The 25318-nt window shown below is 49.2% G+C and overlaps 1 protein-coding gene across 1 annotated transcript in view; it reads left to right on the top strand.

The window, feature by feature from the left end:
• Positions 1-25318, top strand: part of ASAP1 (ArfGAP with SH3 domain, ankyrin repeat and PH domain 1) — a 313489-nt gene that overhangs the window by 271280 nt on the left and 16891 nt on the right. The window contains exons 18-24 of the mRNA XM_047074194.1: positions 1273-1459; positions 1705-1790; positions 3368-3483; positions 3637-3704; positions 4989-5096; positions 7144-7372; positions 18658-18828. Coding sequence (XP_046930150.1) covers positions 1273-1459; positions 1705-1790; positions 3368-3483; positions 3637-3704; positions 4989-5096; positions 7144-7372; positions 18658-18828 — 965 coding nt within the window. The remainder of the gene's footprint in view (positions 1-1272; positions 1460-1704; positions 1791-3367; positions 3484-3636; positions 3705-4988; positions 5097-7143; positions 7373-18657; positions 18829-25318) is intronic.

Below are 25318 nucleotides of genomic sequence, written 5' to 3'. Positions count from 1 at the left end.
GGGTAAAGAACACCCATGAAAGTCAGATCTTGGTTACCAAACAGAATCTACCAAAGTCTGCCGTCAGCCAGCTCGCCCCTCACTGCCGACCAGAATGAAAGGAAGAGGCATCACCTTGCTTTTAAACAGTGATGGCTGTGGCTGTGAGATGGGGCGGTAGCAGGCTCCACACACGGAGAGGCTTTTTGTGACCAAGAACTCTTAAAAGTCCGGGGAGTTGGAGCTCTCTCAGAAAGAAGAAAGCGTCTTGTAGGTGCTGTGCATTCTTTCATTCAAAGGACGCCAATGAGTTATTCTCCCCGTTTTCAGGTGAAAAAAAAGCAAAGCTCATGAAGATTTAGTAGTCTGCCCCCAGGTCGTGCGACTGATGTGCTATAGAACGAGAATTTGAACCCAAAATCCATCTACTGCTTTTTTTTATTAAGTGGCTCATGTAACTAGGAAAGTCACAGGGTGAGTTCAGGTATGGTTGGTTCCAGGATGTCAAACAGTATCCTCTGGACCCTAGCTGGCTCACCTGATTCTCCCCTCCCTTACTCTGAACAGACTTCCATTCCGCCTTTCTGCAAATGGGGCCACTTAGGTCAGATAGCCCTGCAGCTGGGAGGTGGGCTCAGTCCCAGAGCTTGGGACAGACCTTAAAAGCGGAGAAAGGATGAGTCCTCAAGAAGGAAATGCACATGCCCACTCAGACTTCGGGTGTGTTATCCCTGACAGTCTCCTGTTCACAACTGCACCTGCAGGAAAGACCAGCCATCTTTATTGGTCTTTATTCTGGCACTCAGTTCTTGGCCTGGGGGTGACCGTAAGGAGGGCCTTAGTGAGCCTCCGTGTTCTTAACTGTTCACATAAGGAGTTGTGTCAGAAGAGTATGATTTTTTCATTGAAGCTCTGGAAACTTCACTGGTCTTTTAGAATTGTTCTTTTAAAATTTCTGTTTTCTTTGTACAATTAGGTGTATCTGATTTTAAGTAGTAAAGAGCAGATTTCTCTAGGTGTTGTCGAGGTGGAAAAAAATCCACTGTGATCTTCGTGCCCATGAATTTTGTAACTATAGATTGCCTGCACAAACACTAGTAACTATATATCAGTTTCTTCATTCTGTGATGGGATAATGGGATAAGTTGGTCTGAAACCTGGTTGGTTTAAATGCTAAAAAGGAGTATTGGGGAGTATATTTCACTTAAAGAGAACTGTTTTTCAGAAAAATGTAGAGTTTTCTTAGCTCGTAGAAAATAAAAAATGTTTATATGTTGTTTTGCTCTACTTTAGGACTGTACGGAAAGAATATATCACTGCAAAGTATGTAGATCATAGGTTTTCAAGGAAGGCCTGTTCGTCTTCATCAGCTAAACTGAATGAATTGCTCGAGGCCATCAAATCTCGGGATTTACTTGCACTAATTCAAGTCTATGCAGAGGGGGTAGAGCTAATGGAACCACTGCTGGAACACGGACAGGTAAGGCTCTACTAAAATCGTAAGATGAAAGGGAAGGTAGAAAATGACTTTAAAAGCTAACTCCTTTTATTAGAACCCTGCAGAGTGAGATTCTGATACATCGAGTGACCATGTCTAAGTCAGGACAATTTGAGAGTGGAAGGGCGCTATTAATAATTACTTCAGGGTGACTGATGTGAACAAAGCTGCTGTAGGCAAAGTAGGACATGTGATCACCTTACTTATACTCATCGTGTCCTTTTCAGGAGCTTGGGGAGACGGCCCTACATCTTGCAGTCCGAACTGCAGACCAGACCTCTCTCCATTTGGTTGACTTCCTTGTGCAAAACTGGTATGCTTTTTGTTTTCTCTGAATATGCCTTATCGTTCACACCAACCAGTCTTCTCAGTGGCCCAGATCAGATATGGACAAGCATTCAGTAAAGGCTTTGCAGGCCATGAGGTCTCTGTCGCAGCTATTCAACTCTACCTAGTGTGAGAACAGTCATAGAGTATGTGTAAATGAGTGAGCATGGCCATGTCCCAATAAAGCTTTATTTATAAAAACAAATGGAGGGCCAGATATGGCCAACAGTAGGCTATAGTTTACCAACCCTCGGCCTAGAAAGATGTAAAATCCTGTCTCTGTCCAAAACCTGCTGCATTAGGAAAGGTTGAAAGAGGGAAGACTTAACAACACGGGTCAACAGGATCTGTGAGTTTTCGTTGTTCATAAGTTCATTAAAAAACTACAGTGTGGGGGGCACCTGTTTGGCTGAATTGGTTAAGTGTCCAACTCTTCATCTCAGCTCAGGTCATGATCTCACTGTTCATGGGACCAAGCCCCATGTTAGGCTCTGCGTTGACAGCACGAGGCCTGCTTAGAATTCTCTCTCTACTTCTGCCCTTCCCCCATTCATTCACTCTCTCTCTCTCTCTCTCTCTCTCTCAATAAATAAACCTTTTTTAAAAAGTGCTACAGGGGCACCTGGGTGGCTCAGTCAGTTGAGCATCCAACTTCAGCTCAGGTTATAATCTCACAGTTCGTGGGTTTGAGCCCCATGTTGGGCTCTGTGCAGACAGCTTGCTCAGAGCCCGGAGCCTGCTTTGGATTCTGTGTCTCCTTCTCTCTCGGCCCCTCCCCAACTCTCACACCGTCTCACTCTGTCTCTCAAAAGTAAATAAATGTAAAAAAAAAAATTTTTTTTTAAAATGCTACCACATGTGTATCTGACTCAATAGCTAATTCACATTTGGGACATGCTCATGGGAGTATAATATTGAACACAGGCAGTTTGGACTTGCTGTATTCTTTAGTGGGTGGTTCTGTAAGCCACGGGATACGAGGAGGAACTGAGCTCGTCCAGAGGCGAGTGGTCAAAATAGCGAGGGGATTTGAACTCACATATGAAGAATGGTGCCTGGACACGAGCCCCGTTGTGTATGTAAATGCCCACACCTCTTCCTCAAATGTAGGACAGTGTAGTCTTTAAGAGCCTTGGCTCCGGGACAGACTGCCTTTTTTCAGATCCCTGCTTGTCACCCCTGTGCCTCGACAGTCTTGAGAGCAAGCTCTTCATCCTGTCTGTGCCCCAGCGTTTTCATCTGTGAAACCAAGGTGGTGATGGCCCGCCCCGCTGGGTGGTCGTGGAGAGTTAGTGAAGGAAGGTGCGGAAAAGCTGAGAGGCAGCACCTGTCCCACAGGAGGCACTGAAGACACGCTGGCTGTTCCTGTCATGTGGCTTAGACATGTGGGCGTGATGGTAGCGACATCGTTGTGTTTCCTGGGCTTACGAGTAGGTCTCCAACTTGACTCGGCTGTTAGCACCGAGAGAAGTGGTTAATCTGTGGCTTCAAATGCTATTATTTATGTCGCATTTAAATTATATTTGAAATTAGACTCTTTCCCGATAATACTTCATTTTTCAGTGGGAACCTGGATAAGCAGACAGCCCTGGGCAACACGGCTCTACACTACTGCAGTATGTATGGTAAACCCGAGTGTTTGAAGCTTCTTCTGAGGAGCAAGCCCACCGTGAGTGTCGGTAAGAGTGTGACCAAGCGTCTCCGTAACCAGTCCCAGCGTCAGGGCCGGCTAAACCGAGACACGCGTGTTACCTTGTAATTTGATTATTGTCCGTGGCCTCTTCAAGATACACCTTAGGTAATTATGCACGTGCCTTTGCCCCCCGTTTCAGTGAACCAGGCTGGGGAGACTGCCCTGGACATAGCAAAGAGGTTGAAAGCCACCCAGTGTGAAGATCTGGTAAGCCAAACAGAGCTGGGGGCGGAGGGCTGGGGGACGTTGGGGGTGGGGGGCGGGGCCGGGGGGGTGCGGCATCCATCAGACAGCAGCCGCCTGGAAGTGTCATTCTCAGAGCCTGGGGACGAAATAGATCATCTTTGTGAACATTGGCTGAAGACATTCAGACGAGCACTATGGCTACATTTGGAAAAGTGGTCAAATGACAAATTTGTCACCCCCATCTGTCTTTTCAGTGCAGTTAGGGACACAGGAGCTAAAAGGCATTTGAGAGGTATTGTTACCAGACAGGCTTGTGGCTTGAGGTCCCGCTTTTTATATGCCAGACCGCTAGGCGTTGTCCGCAGCTCAGTAGTAAAGAATTCCTGGGGCGCCTGGGTGGCGCAGTCGGTTAAGCGTCTGACTTCAGCCAGGTCACGATCTCGCGGTCCGTGGGTTCGAGCCCCACGTTGGGCTCTGGGCTGATGGCTCAGAGCCTGGAGCCTGTTTCCGATTCTGTGTCTCCCTCTCTCTCTGCCCCTCCCCCGTTCATGCTCTGTCTCTCTCTGTCCCAAAAATAAACGTTGAAAAAAAAAAATTTAATAAAAAAAAAAATTAAAAAAAAAAAAAGAATTCCTCAGCAGCCAAAGAATTCCAAAAATTGGGCAAGTAAAGTTCAGCGTATAATGGTTTTCAAAAGGTGAAATGCATGGCTTGCCCCACCGGCCCCACCCTTTCTGATCCCGGTGGTTTTTGCTCCTCCCCCTGGGCCTTAACATAGGGTGATTCTCTCGCCCACGGGGAAGGACGACACAGGAAGGGTAAGTTCCATCCCCGTGCTTTCTGCCAAGTGTGGACTCCAGGCCAGCCGCTCTGTGTTTGTATTCTCGTGAGAAACCTTGGAGGAGACTATAGCTCTCCCTGCCCCCATTTTACGGATAAGAAAAGTGGGCCACGATTGAACCAGGATGTCTGACATGAAAGGCCTGCCTCACACTTCACTAACTCTGATGTTGCCTTCCAGCCAGGAATTTGCACTCGTGAGGCTCATTATAATATTTGAGAAAGCTTTTAATTTCAGAGAGAAGTTCCGTTATCAAAATAAGAAAGGTTCTGCCTATAATCCTTGGCAACTCCTCTTAGGCCGTCCCGCAGTAGCCCGGCCTGTAAAGTCAGAGTTTTGCCCCTTTAAGCAGCGACTGGTGATTAATTTGAAGACAGGAATAAGGTGGGATTTGCTCCGTGATCACGACACAACGGGATGTTTAACCTTTACGTTCCCGTGGTTACACCTGCTGTTACTTTCAGCTGTCCCAGGCTAAATCTGGGAAGTTCAACCCACACGTCCACGTGGAATATGAGTGGAACCTGCGTCAGGAGGAGATGGATGAGAGTGACGACGACCTGGATGACAAAGTGAGTGCCAACAGTGCCACCCGGATCCCAGGTTTTCTGCACCACACGGGCGAGACCCCTTCCCGAGACTGTCTGGTCTTGTGACCTGAGGCCAGCATCTTGGCTTACTCTCCGATCCTTGCTGGGTGCCACAACTGTGTCAGTCAGGACTCCTCAAAAACCAGGCCCAGTAGGATGTGGTTGAAGGGAGAGGGAGAGAGAATGGAACTTATTTTTAGGAACTGACTCACATGATTGTGGGAGCCGGCTAGTTCACAATGTATAGGGCAGGCGGGCAGGCCGGAGATCCCAGCAGGATTCAATGGTGTGGTCTTAAGTGCAGATGTCCCCATCTCTTCCCAAAAGCCCTTCAACTTACTGGATGAGGCCCACCACATTATGGAGGGCAGTCCCTTTTACTCAAACTGTAATTCAAATGTTAATCTCATCTAAAGAAAATCCCTTCACTGCAGCATCTAGACTGGTGTTCAACCAGACACCTGGGTACCATAGCCCAGCCGAGTGGACACATAAAATTAGCCATCAAAACAGCTAATTAGTACATAAAAAGGTGTTACGTATTGAGGACTTAAGTATGAACTAGGCCGTGGGAAGCACGTTGCCTGTGCTACCTCACGTCGTTGTTACCAAAAGCCCACTGCAGCATTGTTATGGCCCCCATTCTACAGAAGGGAGAACTGACCCGGAGATTTTGCCGCCTAAGGTCTCAAAGCTTGTACATACCGTCTCGGGACTACACCCAGTTCTGACTCTCAGAGATCCTAGCTGCCTCTGAAGGTTCGTTCATGCAGTTTTCATCAGCTCTGCATTGAGCGTTTCCTCTTTCCTGGGCAGCATTTAAGGAGTGGTCACACAAAGATGTCCCAAAGACATTCTTCACTTTGAGGAGAGGTAAATTGTAACGGATGACCGTTACAATGAGAGCTTGGGGGAACTCCCTGAGATGTGTTCAGAGGACGTAGCAACCGCCTCAGCTTGGCAAGCGGTGAAGACCCTACCAAGGAAGAAGCACTGGAGATGGGTTTCTGAGAGTAGGGAGGAGCTTGCCAAGCAAAGAAGTGGGGAGGAACACATCTTTCCAGGGAGGGAGAGCAGCACGTGCAAAGGCCAAGGGGTCCTGGTAGAGCTGGAAGTCTGGGGAAGGGTTGGAAGCCCAGTGTGTAAGGTGCCTTGGAGTAGGTTTGGGGGGAGAGGGGTCTGGTGGCCCAGGTCAGGAAGCACATTACGGGCCACATTTGGCCTTTGGGCCTTATCCACAGAGATTACCTGTCAGAGGAGCCAGCTTCCCCACTGGCCCTGGCCGCCGTGTGGGAAATAGGCTGGAGCTGAAAGCAGCTGCAACACGGACCCGAGGGCTCTTCAGGAGGCCTGTGTCCTTGGGGGCTGGTGGGCGCCTGCACCCGGCGTAGGGCACTTCTGAGCTCTCCACACGGGTCCTGGTGGCTCTGGGTAACCTTGAGGCTTCTGCCTTGGGAAGTTACATGGATGCCACTGCTGTCACCAGGAGTGCAAACACAGGGGACACCCTTATAGGCAACTGAAGACAGTTTTGAATTGGAGAGGCCGGGCTTGGACCCACAGGTCTGAATCGTCAGTATCAGGCGTCACTCCGGGCCACGGCGTGGAGGCTGCTTTCTAAGGGGACGTAAAATGAACAGGGAGGCAAGCACGGAGGACTTCGACTTGAGAGGGTTGACCGGGGAAGGAACACGGTGTAGAGACAACACTCAGGTGGGAAGCAGTGCCGTGCTGGCAAAAGTAACCTGCACAGGCAGGCATCTGTTCATTAAAGGTTGCGTCCGACTGTGACCTTAGGCTTCTGAACGCTTGCGGTCGCTAACCAGTGCCTCCCTGATGTGACCCTGCTGATGGTGAGCAGGAAATCAGGGGTGCGAGGTCTGCATCCTTCTCTTGTTGCTGGGTGGCGGCTGACCTCGGAGCACACAGAGAGGCACAGGAACCTGTGCACCTGTGCACCAGGCACAGCGGAGCCTGGAGTGTCGTGCTCGGTGAGTCCTTGCCCACTGCGCTGTTCTGTCCTCCGCAGCCGAGCCCCATCAAGAAAGAGCGCTCACCGAGGCCTCAGAGCTTCTGCCACTCCTCCAGCATCTCCCCCCAGGACAAGCTGTCACTGCCAGGGTTCAGCACCCCGAGGGACAAGCAGCGGCTGTCCTACAGCGCCTTCACCAACCAGATCTTCACCTCCGCAAGCACAGACTCGCCCACGTCACCAACCACAGAGGCACCCCCGCTGCCTCCGCGAAACGCCGGGAAAGGTACGGACTTTGAGAAGGGCTTTGTGACTCCATCCTCAAAGCTAGTGCAGCCTCGAGGTAAAAATCGCAGGGTGCATCTGTGTGGCAGAGTATGGAACGTGACGTCAAGGACAGCTCGAAATAGGGACCTTACCATTTGCTATAAGCACCAACAGTAAAATAGTGTTGTGGGCATGCCTCATGTGTTGTGCTGTACTCGTCTCACAACAGTCCTGTGGGGTATGTGCTCTTGTGCCCGTTTTATAGATGAGGAAACTGAGGCTTGCAGAGGGAGAGTGGCTTGCCCAAGGTCACACAGCCGGTAAGTAGTAGAGTGGAGATTCAGTCCAAGGCCCACCTGGCACCAAAACCTGGGCCCTTTCCTGTCTGCTGTGGGGCGGGATTGCAGTTCTTCTCTGAACAGTTACTTTTCTCTGCACTAAGATGTCTCTCTTCTGAAGATGTTGGTAGTTACGAAGCCCATCTCTTTCTGTGCTCACAAAAATGAGGTGGGTGCTACAGTTGCTGGCATCCGGCAGACAAGGGGACTGTGGTGCAGAGATGTGGGGTAATGGGCCTCTCATTCTCAGATATCTGTGATTCTTGCCCGGGTCGTATATGACCTGAGCCCACACTCCTATGATTTCTGATGAGGATTGTTTTTCCACGAGACCCTACCTGGGACGAATCTTACCCAGAAGAGGGTTGCTGCGGAGAGAGCGTTGTCAGATGTCTCCACCGGGCTAGCACCGAGGGCTAAGGGTCCACTGCCCTGTTCCGTAGCAACAAAGCACATGTCCTGTATGTTGAATCCACAGAGAGTGCTCTGCTCTGAATGTCCGTGCGTTCCCACCTGTGCGAGGACACACTGAGACACAGAAATGGCAACATTAAAGGGTCACCCCAGCCGGGGACAAATTGAGCGCTATAGTATAGCTTTGGGTTTGGTCTCAGCCAGTAAATCCAAGTGCACGATTCTCCCTGTGTGCTCAGCTCATGCTAACACAGGTTCCAAAGGGCCTCTCCGTACACAATGCCATGCCTCTTTGAATCACACTGGGGCTATTTTCTGAGAAATGTGAGCTTTATTCAGAACAGCATTTTTTCAGAGCTCATTCTCCATTGAAATAGTGTTATAAATGGGAGCTGTGTTCTTAGACCCCAAATGGCCTCATAGATCATAAAATAATGGAGAAAAGTTAAAATAAGGTTTTGGCATGAACAGGACCCATCAAAGATAACTAGTGATCATAACGTAAGAGTAACAGCATGCATGAGCCAGTGTTTCTTTTACCATTCCATACGTTGTACTAGAAGGTATATAAATAAGGCATCGGAATCCATATTGAAACACTGACATCTCAAGTTGTGGATCTGTGCACTGTGAGAGTACTATGTTGCTGCCCACCTCTGGGTAATGAGATTTCCCCATCAGAGTAGCAATCTCCTAAGGTTTCTGTACCCAAAGAAGACCACGAAAAACCTCCAGACCATTCTAAAATAATCAAAGAAATTACTCTGAACGTGTTCATATCCCTGATTGTGGTTACCCATGTGGTAGTGTTGACCTATCTAGATAGATAGGACGGGCCCGCACCTGTTGAGGGAACCTCCAAGTAATGGAGAATCTTGAAAAAAGTCTAAAGGAGAGGACACCAGAGTCCTGGGGGCCAAGAGACCACCTCACCTCCCTTCACCCCTTCCTGTAATCTCATCTCAAGGGGACACAGAAAACCACAAAATAACACTATCTGACTTGACGCCAAGCATCTGTCTCCTGCCTGGAATAAATTCTATCTAGCTCTTTACCAAAGGCCCGGAAGACAAAGACCAAATGTGTTAAGTGATCCAGCTGGTAAAACAAGGGCTCGGAGACTTGGCCGTAGCCACCATGGTCAGCTCCGGACCGGCTACACTTCCCTCACGGCCCCGCCCCAGAGCTCCCAACACTGAGAGCAGAAATCCCCCTCTGCTGGAACCTGAGTGTTCCTCCAAGCTGCTCATAGTGGGACGTCGGATGCAGAGAGAGCCAGGCAGCAGGGGCTCCCCTGGACTTTACGCAGGGGAGCTGTGCCCCGCAGCCAGCCTGGCTCATGGGCCCCCACATTTGGAAAAGTGACCATGTTTAGAATGGAGATCTTAGAAGACATTGTTGAGGGTCAGCTGACGCTCTGTGCAGAGAGAATTCTCCTCTGTTTTATGGCCCTTACATTTTTTTTTTTTTTCAGTTCATTCTGTTGAACTGGTAGAACCATTTGCACGAAAACAAGGACGTCTTGAATCTGTCGTTTGGTTGCTTATTTTCCACGGAAGTGATGTCGAGGTCTCTGCTTGTGGCAGCGGCCATTTCCACACCGTGAATTTAGGGCTCTGGTGGATGGAGGCTTCCAGTGAGGCCTAGTGGACACTCATGATCCCGTCCCCGCTAATAAGAGGAGTACAGAGGGGAAGAGGAGAGAGAGTTATTCTGAGTCCGCGCAGGAATATTTTCCAGAATCTGCAGCTGCCTCATCAGAACGCGAGGCAGTGTGACCTCGGTTGCCGTCCGGCAAAGTCTCCTTGTGCTCGAGCAGGGCTGCAGTTGGAGTGGGAAGGCTCAGCAGTTCAGAACCCCAAAGTCGCCACTCTTAAGCCTTAGACACATTTTGCTGCCTAACCTCTTCAGACCCGTGAAGCCCAGCAAGTTTAAGTCAAAGCTGCAAAAATTGATTTATGCAGAAGGCACTCCCTCGTGATCCACACCTGCCCCCCACTTTACAGTTAGGTCTATTAAGACTGGAAATTCTTCCAGCTTGCCAAAGTTAGGTCTTTCATCTTTCAGCTAAAATTAATGTCCTAGAATCTGGATTTCTGAGAGCCGGAGGGAGCTGAAAGGTGATCGCAGTCTGCAGCCCATCGTACAGCTGAAAAAACTGAGCCCTGGGAAGGGTGAGGAGCTGATCTGAGATCCACACAGTGGCTGTTAGAGGATAGAAAGTAAAAAATGGGCCTTAAGCCTCATCAAACCAGACCTTCTAGTGTCTTCTTTTCCACACTGAGGCAGGCCGTCAGTCACTGCCTTGCGTGTCTCGTGGACTTGCCCTGAGAATCCAGTGAGACAGTGTGTAGGGAAAGCATTTGGTAAAAGGCAAAGCTGTGAAGTCCCATGAGAGGCACCCCTGGGACTGTCCGGCCGTGACCACAGACCTCTCTCGGGCACAGAGGACGTGGTGAGCAGCATGGTGCCGTGCTTGTGCTTGGCTGGTTGGTTGGTTGGTTGGTTGGATTTAACTCTGTTTCTAAGTGGTTTTAAGCTGTAGAACCACGGTTTTCTTGCATCGTACAGTTCCACATCTTTTACGTAACAGGGACACAAACCGGAGCTGACATGAGGCGTTATGCAGGCTAATGAGAGGTATGGGAAGCATCTAGCCGAGCGCCTGGCACAGAGGGAGTGCCCCGCGAGGACACTGCTGCTCACACCACAGCCACCCCAGCTCCTCGGCTCTAAAAAGGCTCCTCTGGGGAGAAGGAAGCCAGGGTGACGTCACCCAAGTCCCATAAGTGAGCAGGTGTTCTGACGCGAGCCTGGTACAGTGCAGGTGCCTTGTGCTCAAGGAGAGGCTTTGTCAAGTAAATGATCAGTGAATGCTAAATCTGACCTCAGGAAGCTTGTTTGAATTACTTAAAAGAACTAACTTTCCGAAGTTTGAGAAACACGTACCGCTGATGTTAATCATGGCTTTCTCCCGTCTGCTCACGGAGTCGGGACCCTAGAACCCGGCATTCCGTAGCCCCTGTGAATGTCAGGTGAACACCTGTACGACTTCGTGCCATTGCACTGACGCACGGACCCAGCAGGCGGCCAGCACAACACGGAGCATGGGGCTGGCAGGCCGAGGGTCCCAGTGGGCACTCGCTCCTGGGTGCTCACGTCAGAGTGGCAGGCCAGGTGCCCCCTCTGCCGTCAGCTCAGGTGAGGACACTCAGCACCCTCGCGAATGCCAGAGCAGAGCTTGAGAGTCACACACTGTCTAAGGCACATCAGCCTGTAGAGCCGCACTGCGGGGGCCTGGGCAGCCGTGAGCCCCTGGGGGGCAAACCTCACTTCCTCCTCCTCCAAGAAGCCTCTTTCCCTTGGGCCACCCAAGAGACAGGGCCTCTTCCACGAACGTGTAATCCTCTCCCAGCCCTGGGCTCTTTTTAATATTTAGCTGATCTTGCTGGGCTCCAGATTCTTCACATGAGAAACAGGATTGGGTGCCTGCCTTGTTGGCTCACTGCTTGGAGACACGAAATAACGTTCATAATGACGAGCGCATAGCAGGTGCCCGTCGGACCGGGATGCTTTTGATCGTCCTGCATGCGTTCGGTTCAACACATGTTCTGGGCCCTGGGAATTCAGCGAAGAAGGGAGAGAAGGCCGCGAAATGTGGCCTGTGCCGCGTTGGAGGAGGAGGGCCAGGGAAGTCTTCGGTCGCTGTGCTGCAACACAGGGGCTGCGAGTGAGCTGTCCTTGCCCCTGGCACGGAGCAGGTGTGCTGAGTCAGTACTTTTGAGCGAATAAACAGCAGGATCGGTGAAAAGCTGTCCCAGAAATGTGTGGCCAGAGTCAGGAGGGGACAGGCCACTAACATGACACCAGATATCTTGGGCGTGTGTGGTTGACTTGCTGAAAGTCTACAGAACGCATGTGGCATTAGGCCCCAACATGGTGTGTGAGCGTCTTAGACCACATTCCTGCGACTTTTCATTTGAGGTCTGGAGCAATAATCAGGGCAGAGAGGAGGTGTCCTCAGGACGTGAAGGTGGCCTGTTGTCATCAAAGTGCATTGCAGGGTGACTCCAGCTTGCCTAGGAATTATTTTCCTAGTAGCAGCATTATTCATATATTGATGACTTTAAAGTTTCCTCAGTGTTTTTGTTTTTTTTTAATCTCATGGGAAGATAACCATTTGAGTGGCTCCATATTGAACCTTTCCACGGGCTGTCATCCTTCATCCATGTTGGATTTTTTAAATTTTTTGGCCTGTTTTATCAGTCTCCCCTGATCCTTTTGAAAGCGTGGCACATCTATCTGTCCCCTGCCACTGGCCACGTTGCAGGCCACAAGCGTGTCCGGGATTTTTTGCCCTCAGCAGTGGCCACTGGCACAGGCTCACTGACTAAAGTGAAGTCACCTGACCGCCAGGTGTGGAAAGGGAAGCAGAGGGAGTCTTTGTTGTGCTTCTTACGTAAGGAGATGTACGAGTAATTGTTAAAGAACCACCCTCAGGTCCTTGAATCCAGGTACTATCCTGTTTTTATTGGTGTTCTGGAAGGAGATTGAAGGATGGAGAATAGCTAATGCCGTGTTGTACGTAGCGCAGTATCATGGCTGACTTGTACTGCTGTGCCGGGGTCCCGCCCAGCCCTGTCGCTGACTGCGCGGCCTCCCCGCATACTCCCCTGCACCTTGCCGTGCCTCTGTTTCCCCATTTGAGTGTGAGGATAATAGTGCCCTCCTTATGCACACAGGGTCCTTCTTGATATAAACACATGTGTCTCCATCTTTTTTTTTTTTTAAGATTTTGTTCATTTTTAAGTAGTGATACCCAACGTGGAACTCGAACTCACAGCCCCAAGATTAAGAGTCACATGCTCCGCCAACTGAGCCAGCCAGGCACCCCTGTCTACTTTTGAAAGTAGCAACTGTTAACTTTTCAGCTCTATACCGTGAAAAGCATTTGTCTTGTCCAGAGTTGTGTAGATAGAATTTCTGCTGTTAGCACTTACTGTGTCTGGCATGGCATGTTTAGAATATGTACCTTATACTTCTGTAGACAGTGTTCTCAGAAATTGTCAAGACAATTTTTAAAGCTGTCTTCTGGGTCTTGTTTTCTTACTTGAAATTTCAAGGCTGTGCTTGCATTTGGCCTTCCAGCATGGCAGACCTCTATATGTCTTGTTTTACTAAAAACCAAATGTCCATGTAAGACAATGAAAAAGCATCCTCCTGGGGCGCCTGGGTGGCGCAGTCGGTTAAGCGTCCGACTTCAGCCAGGTCACGATCTCGCGGTCCGGGAGTTCGAGCCCTGCGTCAGGCTCTGGGCTGATGGCTCAGAGCCTGGAGCCTGTTTCCGATTCTGTGTCTCCCTCTCTCTCTGCCCCTCCCCCGTTCATGCTCTGTCTCTCTCTGTCCCAAAAATAAATAAACGTTGAAAAAAAAAATTTAAAAAAAAAAAAATAAAAATAAAAAAAAAAAAGCATCCTCCTAATTTGTGCCATGAATTATTTTCATACAGTTGTATTGACTGTTCAGAATGGGCCAGGCACCGAGAGACATGAAGACAGCATGAATCTTGCCCTGAGGGACCTTCCAGCCTGAGAAAGAAGAGAAAATTGAGCTGTAATGAAGCGTAGATATTAAGTGCCATTTAGCTTTGTGGAAGGTCACAGGTAGAAGCAGTTGCCCCAGGGCAAAGGGGAGGGGTTAGAGAAGGCTCTGGATGAAGTTCCATTTGAGCAGACCCTTCACAGATGGGGTGCAGAGGTGAGGAGGGAACACAGTCAGCCCAAGGTTCTGGCCATGGAAGACGTGGGGTCGTTCACAGGAGGAGAGCAGGGTACCATCAAGGATGAGCGCCCGGCCTCCAATCACATACAGCCAGATTCGTGTCCTGTGCCTGGCCAGTTTCCTAAACTCTCTGAGCCTTGGGTCTCTGCCACTTTTTTTTTTTTTTCATGTTTATTTTTGAGAGAGAGCAGAGGAGGGGCAGAGAGTAGGAGACCCAAGCCGAAGCAGGCTCTGGGCTCCATGCTGACAGCAGAGAGCCTGAACCGTGAGATCATGACCTGAGCCGAAGTCAGACGCTTAACCGACTGAGCGACCCAGGTGCCCCTGGTCTCTGCCGCTTTATAAGGCGAGTTCTAGATAATGTGTATAAATCTCTCCTGAGTGTTAGGTCAGACACACAACACTCAGGAAATGGTAGCTGTAGAGAATTTAGGAAATGTAGAAGGAGGTTTGAAAAGCATGCCAACGGTGAATTTAGGAATGGGTTTTTTTTTTTTTTTTTTTTTTTAAATTTTTTTTTCAACGTTTATTTATTTTTGGGACAGAGAGAGACAGAGCATGAACGGGGAAGGGGCAGAGAGAGAGGGAGACACAGAATCGGAAACAGGCTCCAGGCTCTGAGCCATCAGCCCAGAGCCTGATGCGGGGCTCGAACTCACGGACCGTGAGATCGCGACCCGGCCGAAGTCGGACGCTCAACCGACTGCGCCACCCAGGCGCCCCAGGAATGGGTTTTTTTTAAGAAACAGATTTTAGGTGTACATGAATGGCTTTTCAGAGGCTAAGTGGATTCATTTCCTTGTTGTTGAAGATAAGAGTCCTGTCTGGTGAGGTTTCATTTAAACCGTCTCTGTAGTCCGTGGATGTACTATTTTCCCGTTAGGGGGCTTTGGCGAACAGAGGAAATACCAGTTCGTGGGCGGATCTCAGGAAATAGCTGCAGGCTTTTGGGAGTGTGAGTGGTTGGACCCTCGACCTAGAACAAGGGCTTTGCAAACTGCCCAGAGTGAGCATAGCGGCTTCGAGATGGATAGGGACCTCATGTGCGAGCTTCCTGAGCCCTGGCCGTGTGCCGGCCACACGTCCGAGTACAGACCCCATTTAGGGCCTCCCCGAACTGATGACTTTGAGGTACTCGTGACAGCGCAGCCTCCAGGAGTCCAGCAGGCGCCACTGGAGCTGAAGGCACAGCACAGCGTCCGAGCAGAGAGGCCCAGAGGGCTCGTGGCTTGTGGAGCAGGCCCCCCGCCGTGCAAACTCTCAAAGAGCTGAGTGAGTTGTCTCCTCTGAGAAAGACCTTCCAATAACTTCACTAACCTCACAGTTATTTATAGCAGTTTTGGAAGCTTTTTAGAGCCATATTTTTAAGAAAAAAGAAACGATAATTTGACATGGTAGCCGATACTAGTGGCAAATGACGACTGGGGTGTTTTCTCCTTCCTTCCCCAGGCCCTAACAAGCGGTCCTTGTCCCCTCCAAGCGTCCCCCACACCTGTTAATCTTGCCTCTCAGCCTTTTTTGTGTTTGTTCGATGCTGTGTTTATTCTATTTTGTTTTCTCTTCCTTCCTAAACCAGGACTCAGATTATTTTGCATAAAACATCCCCTTTAGCATTTAGAGACTAATTTTAAAAGTCTTCTGAGCCTTTTAAATCTTAAAAGTATGAAAAAAAAAGTTTAAGTCTGTTTTTCTGTGGCCTCTGTGCTGTCAGCGCAGAGCCTGACACGGGGCTCAAACCCAAGAACTGTGAGATCATGACCTGAGCCGAAATCAAGTGTCGGATGCTCAACCAACTGAGCCACCCAGGTGCCCCTTCAGCCTTTTTTGAACCCATGCCCTACCAGCCAAGCAGATTTTATGACCCCTCCCCCCTTTTCTGTAGCTTCTATTACAAAACAACAGGTGTATCTGTGTGTGTGTTTTCTGGCCATGAAATTAGATTACTGTATCGAATATTTCTTTTCAAACTTAACATGTCCCTGCTGTTTCCCCCTATTTCTAGTGTTTGGTTGGTCACTCCAAGTGAAACCCTTCTTTCTTAAGAATCACCAGCCTCAGGGCGCCTGAGTGGCTCAGTCAGTTTAGCGGCCGACTTCGGCTCAGGCCATGATCTCATGGTTCATGAGTTTGGGCCGCGCATCGGGCTCTGTGCTGACAGCTCAGAGCCTGCAGCCTGCTTCGGATTCTGTGTCTCCCTTCCTCTCTGCCCCTCCCCCGCTTACGCTCTCTCTTTCAAAAAAATAAACATTAAAAAAAATTTTTTTTAATCGCCAGCCTTAAAAAGATAGAAGTAGCAGTTCATTCGTCCATGTATCCAATACTATATTAACTAAATTCAGCTTACTGTACACCAGGCCAGAAAAAAAGCCTGGCCTGGATAGAATTACAGTCTGGTGGGGGAGACAGGCACTAGACAAATAAACAAAAGATAAGTGATTACAGTTGAAAGAAAGTAAGACAGAAGTATGTAATCCTGTGTGGAACACTAATCCCTTCATCTCTGAAATGCTGGCTCAGGAGGCTGGATTTTGCTTGGTTTGTGGTTACAGGACGACTCTGTGGTCTGATGCCTCCTGAAATCAGGTACAACCACAACTTTGCAGAGACAGAGCCCCATTAGTGCCTTGTCTTTGGCAATTTTTGTTTCTCAGACAGGGTTTGGAGCTGATGGAATGACTTTTAGCTGCACTGCAGCAGAAAATCCCTAGGTGGCGCTAAAGAGAAAAGTACTAGAGAGAATTTCCTCATTGTCTATTCTCTATTCTCCATTTATTTCCAAGAGGAAAGTTCACTTCCTAATACGGAGCCCTTGCTGTTATTACCAGTGTTGTTTTCCTCCCGTGAGCAGCGCACGAAGCGCAGTCCTGGCTTTCGGGAACAGCGGCGTGAGGTGGGAGAGCACTGCACCAGGCCCAGAGACCTGCACTCCACAGCCTCACACCTCATGGTGCTGGAACCTTCCACACGCCACACTCCTGCTTTCCTGACTGCGGAGTGGGGACAACAATGAAAAATCAGTGGCAAGAGCAAATACGAACACATTTTGAGAAGTTACAAATCTTTACACAAATGGAAGGCTGTAGCAACAGTCACTTTTTGTTGACAAAATAGTTCCCACAACTGCAGTGACCAGTGCCATACTTGGGTGCTAATTTGGAGGCACAGCAGGGCTTCTGTCACATATCACATCAGCAGGACAGAGAGGCTAAATTGTATAGCGTGGGCCATTTTATCCTAAGGCAGGTTTTTTTAAAAAAATTTTTTAAAGTTTATTTTTGATAGAGCGAGAGAGAGAGAGAGAACGAGCAGGGAAGGGGCAGAGAGAGAGGGAGACACAGAATCCCAAGCAGGCTCCACGCTGTCAGCATGGAGCCCGATGCGGGGCTCCAACTCCCGAACCTCGAGATCCTGACCTGAACCAAAACCAAGAGTTGGACGCTTAACCGACTGAGCCCCAAGCAGATGATCATTTTACTGGGATTGCCAGTACTGACTTCCAAGGCGAGACTGTCTTTGAGAGTCACTGGTGCAAGTCATTGCTGGTACTGACCAGGAATCGACATCGGGAACTAGCGAGGCTTATTTTACCAAAGAAGGAAGCCAGAAGTAGTTGAGCTTTTCTTTTAATACACAGAATGTTAAAAAAAAAAAAAAATACACAGAATGTAAAAAGCTCTTTTGGAGCCTTTCTGGATCACCAGGTATCTACTGTCCTCGTTAAAAATTTGGTCTTTCCTTTCTTTGTTTTTTGTTTTTTGTTTTTTTTAATGCTTGCAGAAATAGTTGTCCGTGAACACAGTTAAACCATAAACCTGGTAATTCTCTGTAAAGAGATGTTTGTCAAAGTGTGCAACACACAGTGCCTGGCACGCACCGGCCACTTCACTGCGAAGAAACAAAAAATACCGTAATACTAATCCCATAACATCTCTCAAAAACAACTCCCAGTTTTTCCTTGAAACGTTAGTCCATAAAGTCAAGTTTTACCGTAGTGTGTGTGTGTGTATGTGTGTGTGTGTGTGTGTGTGTGCGTGTGTGTAATATTAATATTTTTAGTGCCATCCTGTCTTCATCTCTGGAGAAAGTTGAGTCTTTTTTTTAAATCTATAGAAACCAGTGTCTAATTTATATAACTTTTTCAGGCTTTCAATATAGTACGTGGTTTATGACTTCTAGAACAGTTCAGAATTGGAGGAAAAAAGAGTTTTTGGATTTCTCATTTTCCCAAGTAATTCTCTGCATTAGATCCTTCCTTCTTGATAAAAGTCATTAAGAACTTTTTTTATGCCAAGTTTGATGACTAAAAGAAAAAGTTGTAGAGAGAAAAATCCTATGCTGTGAATATTTTCATGTTTCGCCGTGCGGCCCCCTGAAGGGTTAGCCTATCCTTTGTTCTTTCTCCGTTGATTCTGCTGGTGGTGCTTTGTTCCTTCTTCCTCAGTAGATTTTATGATGGTCCCACTAAGTTGTCCATTTAAAAATGTATGTTTGATTTTTCCCACGGTACCTAAATGACCTAACCCCATTAGCAGTCCATGGGATTGGCGTTTCCTTAAAAGCACACGCTTCCCTTTCTTTTCTTGTGATTTTTTTTTTAACCAGCAATTTGGAAACCCCTGTTTGTGAGTGACTGAGCTGATGGGGTTGGCCGTACCCAGCTTTGAGCTTTGAGCACCATATGCCACATTTGGTGTCTGGAAGTGACTGCATACTGGCTGTTCTGTCTGTGAGCCTGGGATTAACCTTCCTGCCCCATTCGATTCCTTTCTAGGTCCAACTGGCCCTCCTTCAACACTCCCTCTAAGCACCCAGACCTCTAGTGGCAGCTCCACCCTGTCCAAGAAGAGGCCTCCTCCCCCACCACCCGGACACAAGAGAACCCTATCCGACCCTCCCAGCCCACTACCTCACGGGCCCCCAAACAAAGGCGCAGTTCCTTGGGGTAAGTCATCCTGAAGTCAGGGCCCGTGCTGCCCGGGCCAGGCAGTGCGTGGGGTGCAGTGGGCAGTGGACACGTAGTGCATCCAGCAAACGGACCAGACTGCACACAGGCCGGATGAGGGCTCGGATACACACGGGTGTGATTGCGTTTAAGGCCAAGAAACATCTGGGAAAACACTTAGGCTCATTTAAAAGCCAGAGCGATACGTGAAGTGCTGAGCATTTCCGGTGCACCTGTCACAGAATCTCTTGCAGTCACTGTAGCAACGCTGAGCAGCGGGTATCGCCAACCTCGTTTACGGATGAGGAAACAGAGGCCCAGGAAAGCCGCGTAATCCATTCTCACAGCAGCCAGAATATAAACCAGAAATTTTTCTCAAAATATAAACCAGACCTAGTCACTTCTCACCTTTAAAGCTTTCCTGCTGTGCTTCAGGGTGAACGCCAGCTCCTTGCCCTGGGACCTAGAGGGCTCACCTCTCAGCACCTCCCCTCTGCGCACGGCCCACCCTGCGTTTTCACAGCATGTCAGGCACGCCAGGCTCTCCCTCCCGAGGCCGGTCCGCTGCCTGCAACCGTGTCGTGTGCTTTGAGAGGCTGGCTCCCCTTTGTGCTTCTGGGCTTGAACGTTTCTGTTTCCAGCTCCCCTCCCTACAGGAGCTGCCTCCCCACCCGTTTCCTTTAGAGCACCTGATCACCGTGGAGAAGTACTCTGCATTTGGCTCCTTGGTCTCTCTAGAATGTGAGCTCCATGAGAGCAGGGATTTTGTCTGTCTTCTCGTTAGCGTTTACGTGGCCTAGAATCTAGCCTGTGTACGGTAGGTCCTCGGTAATCACTTGAGAATAGATAAATGTTCACAGAGTCCGTTAGTGACGTTGACAGGGGACAACAAATTTACGTCCACGAGGCACATAATTTCCACCCCGCCTACCTTTTTAGTTCCCCAGAACTCTTCACTAGCCCACAGCAATTTAAATCGGGAAGCAGGAGTCTCCCCAGTGCCCAGGGGGTCAGGCCCACGACAGGCATGCCGAGAAAGAGCAGCTGTACCGAAGGAGCATGTTCGTTTGCCTGGGTCACCTCCTTCTGCCATTGAGTTTCACTGCGGCTTCTCTTTCCTTGGGTTTGAGAGTGTAACTGATAGGTAATTCAGCTGAATGCATTATGAGGCCTCTTCAAAAGCCTGTACTAAGGTGTTATGAACCTGGGGAGCTTCTGGAAAAAGCCATACTTCCCCATTTGCAGGTTAGCACACGTCTGTCATCTGGCCACGGTGCCACAGTGTGTGTGCGAGTATGTCTGTGCCTTTGGCCATTCGGCTCGCATGTGTACGTGCCTGTCGTCGGGGCCTCTCAGCCCATCTGCTCAGGGAGCCCCTGGCCTCGTGAGGGAGACAGGCAGACAAATGAGTGAGTTCTCTGTACTCTTTAGGGCTCACGTGTCCACTGCATCCTGTGGACATGCTGAGAAATCGTGTCAAACTGCAGGGAAAGCTTTGTGGAGGGCCCTGAAGAGTCGGTCCCCTGGTGAGACAGGCCAGGGAGGAGCAGTGGGGGATTCGCACAGCCACACACTGGTATATCGAGTGTGCCCTTGACCTGTCCATGGTCGCCTTCCAGGGCCTTCAGCCATCCCCAGATCTCACCCAAGAGGACTTTGCAGACCCAGATGACATGCCTTCGAAGGGCACACCCGTGCAGATGTTCAGACCACAGATCATAAACTTTGATCCTGTTGTTGAATCGGTTTTTATTTCTGTGTAAAGTTTATAGTGCCTTATTCACCTCATAGGCGCAGTCGGCCTATAATTAATTGTACGAAATCTGTTTTTTGGCTTAGGAATCCTCACTTTCTTAGATAACTTTCACATCACTCAGCAGCAGGCTAGTAGCTGCTGGTCTTATGCATGTTTTGTTCTTTGCTTTTGTGGACAAGGGGCATTTTTCATTAAGAAGCAAAGTCACCACTTTAGGCGAGTTAGTGCCACCAAAAGGGAGCCTTTCGAAGATGGGCGCTGAGCGGTCTGCTGGCCGCTCTCGCCAGCTAGAGCCTCCCACCTACAGCCAGCCATGAGGGGCAAACATCAGAATCTGTCTGTGGCATAGGGACAATTCTCCATGTCACAGGCCTTGGTCATCACTCACAAACAACCCCAAATAGTAATTCTGGGACTCTCAGGGTCATTCTTGCTACATCGGTGTGTGTGCACATATGTGAGATCTACTTAAAGGCACCTACGGACACAGGTATGGTAAGTGCTTGGTCCCTCCCTAGCTCTCTCCCACTGACATAATGTTCCAGAAGCTAGAGGCAGGATCCAGACTGATTATTTTTTTTTTTTTAGCAAGTTTTTTTTTTTTTTTTTTAATGTTGATTTATTTAGAGAGCAAGCACTCGGTGGGGAGGGGCAGAGAGAGAAAGGGAGAGAGCGAATCCCAAGCAGGCTCCACCCTGATAGTCCAGAGCCCTACTTGGGGCTCGATCTCACAACCATGAGATCATGATCTGAGCTGAAATCAAGAGTCAGGCACTTAACCTACTGAGCCACCCAGGTGCCCCCAGACTGATCACTGGTAAAACACATGGGGTATCAGACCCCTAGACCTGCTACGATGCCTCCAGCTTCCATCCATGGATCATCTTTCCAGTGCCTCTCTTGTTCCCCTAACCCTCCCATCTCTCCCCTGCCCGAGCTGGGGGCCTTTGGGGACTATCTGAGACCAGGATCCGGGTCTGGTAGGCAGTGGGGGGATACCAACATGAGGAGGTAGTATAGTCACAGCCTCCTGGCTCCCCCAGGCCTCGTGTACCCACCCCCTGAAACACATCGTGCCTGCCCTATTGAGGTATGCCAGCTTCCCAGGCTACATTCTTTTCTCTAAGATCTGAGCCTTTGCTCATAATGCGCCTCAAACTGGAATATTCAACTCGTGTGTGCGGATGCTTAGTCGTCCTTCCAGATCTGCTCTCCAGGGACGCGCCTGAGGGGCCTTCCCAGGCTAGCCACCACCTTACCCCCATTCTGGCCCCTCGGGCACAGGGGTTGCCACAGTGCTGTGTGCACCTCTCTTCCCCAGACCACTGTGAATTCGCAAGGGCATGTGCTGTGTCTGTCTCAGAGCAGAGTGCTCCAGTGTGGACCCTGTGCCATACCCAGATCCTAATCAGTCTCTACCACTTGCTAGCCCTGTGGCTTTCAGCAGTTATTTTTTCATTCTTCATCCCTCAGTTTCTCTGGCTGTGAAATGGGGCTAGTTAATAGTAATTATCTAATTGTTTTTTGTCTTAAGTTTTATTTAAGTAATCTCTACACCCAGTGTAGGGCTCGAACTCACAACCCCAAGATCAAGAGTCTCACGCTTCCCGGACTGAGCCAGCCAGGCACCCCAGTACTTATCTAATCTTAACCACAGTTCCAGAAAGTAGAAAATGCTGGGACCCTGACTTTCAGGACACTGAGACACAGAAAGATTAAATCATCTGCCCAAGTTCCCACGGCCGGTACTCGGGGAGCCAGGATCCCTCACCAGCCTGTGTGGCTGGGAGAGCTGCAGTCCTCCCCTCGCCGTGCTCTGTTGTGCTCTGCACGTAGTGGCACAGCGATTCTGGGACCGTTCCCCACCTCCGCCTGGCTGTATGCCTCCTCGTCCATCTGTAGCATGGAGCCCTGGTGTGCGGGGAGGGCCTCTCAGGCCTTCTCCCTGCCAGAACCACAGTGGCCGCAGCACCCAAAATAGCCCAGGCATCACATTACTGAAGTCCCGCTCTTGTGATGAATTCAGCCATCTGTCTCGGGAGACTGCTAAGGCAGGCTTTTGTTTACAAAACAAGGCGGCTGATAGGCAGATTTGGGTTTTATGGGGAGTTCAGTTTTTCAAGTGGATGTCATTAAACCTCACCCTTTGGAGATAAGTAATTTGTTTATAACCTATTCTATAACAGGCCAACACATATTTTAATACAATTTAAGTAACTTAATGAAGAAATGAGAACAAAGGAAGAACAAAGGTAACTAACACATAGTCCAGGAGTTTGATCTCTTCACAAAATGTGTAATAGAAGTTCACATACAATGGCTGGAAATAGACCACAGATTTGACACTGAGCTTCTTACCAGCAAGAGCAAAAAAAAACAAAAAAACAAAAAAAAAAAAAAAACCTCCAATTATCCAGTTTATGGCGGCCGTAAGTTTAACCCACTTCTCATACTGAAGAGTCTTGTAATTAATATCTGAGAGCAACTTGCCCCAAGACCTCCGTCCTTTGGCAGGTGTTCAGAGAAGTCTCTATAGCACACATCACAGGAAACCATAATACGTACTAAAAGAACATTCTGGAAGCCTGGGTTCCAATCTAGGTTCTACCAATCCCAAGCTCAGTGATCTCTGGAAACCATTAGGTTCCTTGTCTTTGTTCACTGGGATTTAAAATTGTATAAGCTTTTTTTTTCTTTTATTGTAGAGCATATACTAGAAGGAAAACCATACCACAAATCAATTCACTTCTCTTATTTCAAGGCCAGAACTTTGGGTGAAAGCCTCAGTATTTGAAATGTCTACTTATTGGAGCAGTATTGGTTTGTAAAAGAGCCTCTGGACAGAAATTTCCCTTTTCTTTGGTTCCCCAACATATTTTTATGTCAGCTCCCTGCCCCCCACCCCCCAACCCCACTGTGCATGCAGCTCTAGAAGTTAATAATGGTGGCTACCGTCTGTAAATCGTTTCCCCTGTCCTGGGGCCGTGCACTGGTTCGGTCGTCGTCCTATTTAGCCATCATAGCCATCCTATAAGATGGACACCATCACTGTCTCCATTCTATCAGTGAGGAAGTTGAAGCACAGAGTGGTCAAGTGCTTGTAGAAGATCACAAATCCACTAACTTCAGAGCTGTGGTATCGAGGCTCATGTATTTATCCACTTTTCCGGAAGATTCCTGGAGCCTGTGGGTCATTCACTCCTGGGCCAGTGCCCTCCTCTCTCTCCATAAATTCTTGGCCCGAAGTTTCAGAGCTAAAGTAGGTAGCCCCGAGTCTGCCACAACTCCTTCAACTGCTGGCCCAGCATCTGTCTCCAGCTCTCTCTTACACCCAACTTTTGTACGCGAGAGTCCTTTTCCAAGTTGCGTGAAGAGAGGAAAAGGGATAAAACTGCTTCCGTGTTTTTGGTCCTTCCTTGAATACTGTCCTTTCTCCAGAAATATGTCTAAGCCACACTTTTCTTCCCAGACATGGCTCGTGGCCTCTGTCTGGCCACGAGATTGATGGGCTTCCTGGCTGCCGGACCACAGAGGCCTTCCCACCAGGTGCGGGGGGAGTGCAGCTGTGGGCAGAGAAGCACGTGAGTCCTGCTGACTTCCCTCAGCAAGAGCCTGGCGACTGCTCCGTGCCAGAGACTGGGCTGGCCAGTGGGGTCACAAAGACGACCAATGTTCGCCCAATGAGTAAATCCTCATCGTTCTGTTACATTCCATCAGAGAGCTATGAATAGTCATTACCATTTGTGTCGCGTTCCCTGTGGCCCTGCACTGTGCCCTGCGCTCCATAATTTATCTCTTGTGATGCTCTTACCCATCTAGTGGGGTAGACACCGTTTGGTTCCCATTATATAAATGAGGGGACTGACGCTTAGTAGAAAAAGCAGAGTAGTCCAAACCCCTACCCACTGGGTGATGGCTTGGCTGGCTCCGAAATTTGCACCTTTAACCACTGCTCTGTGAGTAGCGGTTGTAGGCTAAAAGGAAGGAGGGAGTGGTCAAGCCTGGCTAGGGAAGAATTCCCAGAAGTTGACTTTGGAGATACTCTTTGCAGGGTGTGCAGGAGTTCCAGGAGTTCGGCACGGGTGGGAGGGGTTGGGTGTTGCAGAGAGAAGAGACGGGCAAAGTTACTGAGGCATAAAAACACAGTGTCTTTGGAGACGGAGAGCCCCCTCGAGTGGCCAGAGAGAGCAGGGTCAAATGAGGACCCTGGACACTGGGGCTGCAGGTGTCAGGCCACGGCCCCTGGTGTGATGGCTCATCTGTGTGACAGCAGAGTAGGTGACCACAAGCAGCGCGAGGGGCTTTCTGCAACCCTAATGGTCTCGTGGTCAGTCTTGCGCATAACGGGGCGAAGAATCACCGGTTTGGAATGTTTTCTACCCGAAAAGGGAATTACCAGATACAGTAGTTTGCCCTAACGTAGAGCTTTCTCTGCCATTTTGATTATCATGGCTCCCGTAAGTCTGAAAGTGTGAGATTTGCCAGCCAGTCCTAAGGACTCACATTGAGCACCAGGCCGACAAGAAATGCCTCCCTGAACATCATTCACAGCTCAGAGGATTTTGTGAGAGGCTGCCAGAGGAGTCCTTCGGTATTAGTGCTGGCTCGTGGAAATTCACTGATGGTTAGAAGGAGCATCCTACTAAAATAAAGCTGTATTTGAAAGTCTTGGGTCCTGGTAACGCCAGTTTAGCTTTCTCCTTGCATCAGTGTCCTAGAGTTACAGAAAGTTCT

Source organism: Lynx rufus, unplaced genomic scaffold (assembly GCF_022079265.1).
Source record: "Lynx rufus isolate CCGP_SWC_20201006 ecotype Redwood Valley unplaced genomic scaffold, mLynRuf1.p SCAF_12, whole genome shotgun sequence".
Taxonomy (NCBI): domain Eukaryota; kingdom Metazoa; phylum Chordata; class Mammalia; order Carnivora; family Felidae; genus Lynx; species Lynx rufus.
Note: the sequence above shows the minus strand (reverse complement) of the source record. Positions and strands in the feature narration are given on the sequence as shown.